Here is a 4396-nt window from a genome sequence, read left to right as displayed (position 1 = left end):
GGTGGGTGGGGCTCCCAAGCTATCAGTGGGGTTGACCCTGATGTAGGCCTTTATGAGCTTCACAGCAGGGGTGGACATTTGCAGGGCTTACCTCTGCTCAGCTGCACGCTTACACCTGCCCTTCACCCCCATGTGCTTGCAGACAGCCTTGGTGCAGGAAGTGCACCAGAACTTCTCAGCCTGGTGTTCTCAGGTGGTTCGTCTGTACCCGGGACAGCGGCACCTGGAGCTGGAGTGGACGGTGGGGCCAATACCTGTGGGGTGAGTGGTGGAGGCTGGGAGTGGGGGCTGAGCGAAGGGCAGAGTGGAGTTAAAGTGAGGCTCACCACCTTGCCATCCCATTGGGTATAGTGATGGCTGGGGGAAGGAGGTCATCAGTCGCTTTGACACTGTGCTGGAGACAGACGGACTCTTCTACACTGACAGCAATGGCCGGGAGATCCTGGAGAGGAGGTGGGGTGATAGGGGGCACTGAGGGGTGGTCTGTGGTCTTTTGGGGCCCAGGGCCAGTGGGGGCACCTGCTGATCCTAATGAGTGTGGGAGGGAGAGGGTGAAGGGGGAGTGAGGAGTGGGTGAGCGGGGAAGGGGAGCCAGACCCCAGGCCTGATCAAATCCCACCCCACCCCAGGCGGGATTATCGACTCACCTGGAAGCTGAACCAGACTGAGCCAGTGGCGGGAAACTACTATCCAGTTAACAGTCGCATTTACATCACGGTACCCATCCCCCATCCTGCTCCCCACATCTTCCTGACACCCCTTTACAGAGCAGGGGTTATCTCTCATTCTTAACATCTCCCAACTGTTCTCAGCAGTCTCCACCATCCTTGTGGGGCCTGCCTGGGGGCCAGGGCTGGCCGGCAGTGCAGCCCTTCACTCACCCCTTGCCCCCCAGGATGGGAACATGCAGCTGACTGTGTTGACTGACCGCTCCCAGGGGGGCAGTAGCCTGAGTGATGGCTCCTTAGAGCTCATGGTGAGTGGTCCGAGCCCCATCTAAATCAGGGTCCTCCTACCAGTTCCCTCCCTGGCCCCCTGCAGGACCTTGAAGCCAGTTACTGTTGCTAGGTGCACCCCTCCGTTTGTGGTCCCCGCTAAGCGGAGCCCTCCATTCCTATGTGAGACATTTACTCCGTGCTTTTATCCAACCCTTACCCAAGCCTCCCCTCCAGGCCCTGATTTGCCCTATCCACGCCCCCATTAGATCCTTACCTCCCGCTGTCCTAGTACCTTGTTAGGTCGGATCCCCACTTCTACTGGGGACCCCCTGCCAGACATTCGTCCTCATCCGTTCCACCCCAATCTTCAATTTTTCTTGAAATTCCCACTTGCTTTTGCCCAATTTCTGGCCCAGAAATTGGCTAGAAGGACCCTCACCCTCTCCTGGCCACTCTCCCCGCAGGTGCACAGAAGGCTGCTGAGAGACGATGCACGCGGAGTAGGGGAGCCGTTGCTGGAGGAGGGGTCGGGGCTTTGGGTGCGAGGGCGCCACCTCGTGCTGCTGGACAAGGCCCGGACCGCGGCCGCCGGGCACCGGTTACAGGCGGAGAAGGAGGTCCTGGCCCCACAGGTGGTGCTGGCCCGAGGTGGCGGCGCCCCCTACCGCCTCGAGGTCGCCCCTCGCACGCAGGTGAGGGGCGGTGGGGCCGGCAGAAAGAGGACCCGAAGGAAGCCTGCGGGGGAGGGGTGGGGTTGAGGGCGGATTTACCTAGGCTTAACTGGGACCCACCTCGCCTGCCCCTACCCGTCCTGGGGAGGACGTATGCTAGTCCAGTCCCCTTAGGTCAGCCCCGTCACCCCGGCAGCCTCAGCCCGGCCCTCTCGTCTACTCACCTCCTCCAGCCGGGTCTCTCCACTCTTCCTCCCCGTCCTAACTCAGTCTCAGACCAAATCCTTTGTGCCCCCAACCTGACACCGCCCCGTTCCCTCATTGGCTCAGTCCTGGGTTAGCCCCGCCACTCCCTGGTAAGCCCCGCCCCCTCACCGCGGCCAAGGCCAGTCCCTCCACGCCGGGTCTCCGCCTCCTGACCGCCATTCAGTCCCGCCCCTCGTGGCTTAGCCCCGCGCCGCTTTCCCGCAGTTTTCGGGGCTGCGCCGAGAGCTGCCGCCTTCCGTGCATCTACTAACATTAGCCCGCTGGGGACCGGAGACGCTGCTGCTGCGCTTAGAGCACCAGTTCGCCGTAGGGGAGGACTCGGGCCGCAACCTGAGCTCGCCGGTGACCTTGGACTTGACGGTGAGGAGGGCAGAGGTGGGAAGGAGACGGGAGAGAGGCGGGAGGGGAAACCCCAGCTTTGTCCCAACACAGCCCGGCCCATCCACTGCCCGCAGGACCTGTTCTCCGCCTTCACCATCACCGACCTGCGGGAGACCACGCTGGCGGCCAACCAGCTCCAGGCCCACGCCTCCAGGCTCCAGTGGACACCAAACACGGGTGGGGGCCTGCCCGGAGCTGGGGGCCGGGTGGGAGGTGTGGGGATGTTGACCAGGTCCAGGTATAGAGCTCGAGGGCCTGAGTCGGTCGGTGTTCAGAGCTAGGTTAGGGGTTTAAGGGACTGAGGTGGGTCCAGCAAATTAGTGGTAGTTCTTGAGGGTTTGAGAATGGAGTGCAGCCCCAAGAACAAGATTTGAGAATCTCCGTCGGTGTCTAGTTCCAGAGGCAGGCGTTGGCTTGACGGTCCTTGGGGTGGGGCTTGTGGGTGTGAGGATGGTGACCAGACACTGGGGAGGGATTTGGGGATCTGGGGGTGGTATCTAGGCCCTGGGAAGCAGTTGAAGGGTCTGTGAGTGAGGCCCTGGGGATGGATTTAAGGTGGTATGTCTGTGTTCAGGACAGGGAGCACAGGAGTGGTGTGGGGTGGCATATGGGTGTTAAGGCAAAGGAAGTCTACGTCCCTCACTCCTTCTCCCCTCCACCTCCAGGCCCCACACCCCATCCTTCTCCTTCCCGGCTGCTCTCCACCACCATCACGCTACAGCCCATGGAAATCCGTACCTTCTTGGCCTCAGTCCAATGGGAAGACAGCTAGACCTGGTGGAGGCAAGATTCCCCCAGAGCCTGAGCCGGGTCCTCCAGGGGCAGGGCAAACTCTCCCCCTTCTCATTGCTGCTGCTGCTACCACCAAGGAAAGCCATTAAAATGCCACTACCAAGAAAAGACTCAGGTCAAGGTGTAACTGAGCGTGGGTTTTTTGTTTTTTTTTTTGAAGGCAGTGGAATTTATGACCCAGAAAGGTCAGCAAACCCTTGACCCAAGGCCTTGCAGGAAGACCACTTGCTGGTTTGAATCCTCTCGCCAGAGTCTACACGATTCACACCCCACCTCACCTACCACTCTGTCCTCTACTCCTGCTTCACTCCTCCGTCCACTAGGGCTGTGACACAGCTGTATTTTTGTTTTGTTTTGTTTTTTGCCGTGCCCTGCGGCTTGTGAGATCTTAGTTCCCAGACCAGGGATTGAACCCGGGGCCACGGTAGTGAAAGCGCCGGGTCCTAACCACTGGACCGCCAGGGAAGTCCCTGACACAGCTGTTTTGAGAAGCCACTAAGGGCAGGCTTGTGCTGGCTTGTCCTGGGTCCTGGAAGCAAGACATACCCCAGGGCCTCCCATACTCTACTTTGGGGCCCTGAAGGTGGGGAATCTGGGATGTCTTGGGGTGGAGGAAGACTTAGAGGCAGATCCCAAAGTGGGGCCTTGGACAGGTGGGCTGGAGCTTTGGGCCTCCCAGGAGACAGGTAGAGAGGCTGGTATACCCTGGTTCTGGTGTGTTCTGGAGTCTGTTACAGAGAAAGGAGACCTTGGGATGAAACCTGAGGTTGAAAGGAAGTAACTTGCCCTCCAGTTGATACAGTCTTGTGTGGTTCCCTTGAAGGCGTCTGAAGTCTGGGAGGGCATGTCAAGCCCACCTGTAGGCCATGTAGAGAACAGTGTTTGGATGCTCGGGCCCCTGATTCTCAGATGTGCCTCCAGAAAATATTTCTACATCCCCCTTGGTGGGAGAACAGGCATGAGCCTGGGCTGGCTTGGACACAACCCCCGGGCAGAACACAGATGGGGTCTAGGTGGCAGATGTGCCTCTTGAAAAGTTTTCTAAGTCTCCCCCTAGAGAGATAGACCAGAGAGGCCCAAGGAGGGCACCGTAGTCTATTTGCCATCCTGCATGGGGTCCAATCACCCATGCTGTGTGGCTTACAGGATTTTAGTTCTCCTGACCAGGGACTGAACCCGGGGCCATGGCAGTGAATGTGCCAAGTCCTAACCACTGCACCACCAGGGAACTACCATCCCCAGACTTTTAAAAGTTTTATTCCAGAAGGGAAAGGCAGCAGAGCTGACTAGGATAGTCTGGGGCATGTGCCCCAGGGCTGCCTGCTGTCCTGCATCGGGTCCTGTCGT

The 4396-nt window shown here is 59.3% G+C and overlaps 1 protein-coding gene across 2 annotated transcripts in view; it reads left to right on the top strand.

The window, feature by feature from the left end:
* MAN2B1 (mannosidase alpha class 2B member 1) overlaps nucleotides 1-3164 on the top strand; it is a 15501-nt gene extending 12337 nt beyond the window's left edge. Inside the window, exons 17-24 of one of the 2 annotated variants that reach the window (XM_024767348.1) lie at nucleotides 143-261; nucleotides 352-453; nucleotides 630-717; nucleotides 896-976; nucleotides 1403-1630; nucleotides 2081-2236; nucleotides 2332-2434; nucleotides 2923-3164. In XM_024767348.1, the coding sequence (XP_024623116.1) occupies nucleotides 143-261; nucleotides 352-453; nucleotides 630-717; nucleotides 896-976; nucleotides 1403-1630; nucleotides 2081-2236; nucleotides 2332-2434; nucleotides 2923-3029 (984 nt within the window). In that variant the 3' untranslated portion in view covers nucleotides 3030-3164. Of the gene's footprint in view, nucleotides 1-142; nucleotides 262-351; nucleotides 454-629; nucleotides 718-895; nucleotides 977-1402; nucleotides 1631-2080; nucleotides 2435-2922 lie in introns of both variants that reach the window. The other variant, XM_024767347.1, reaches the window with a different exon arrangement.
* Nucleotides 3165-4396: the final 1232 nt, after the last annotated feature.

This window comes from Neophocaena asiaeorientalis, unplaced genomic scaffold (genome assembly GCF_003031525.2).
Source record: "Neophocaena asiaeorientalis asiaeorientalis breed wild unplaced genomic scaffold, Neophocaena_asiaeorientalis_V1.1 scaffold87, whole genome shotgun sequence".
NCBI lineage: Eukaryota > Metazoa > Chordata > Mammalia > Artiodactyla > Phocoenidae > Neophocaena > Neophocaena asiaeorientalis.
Note: the sequence above shows the minus strand (reverse complement) of the source record. Positions and strands in the feature narration are given on the sequence as shown.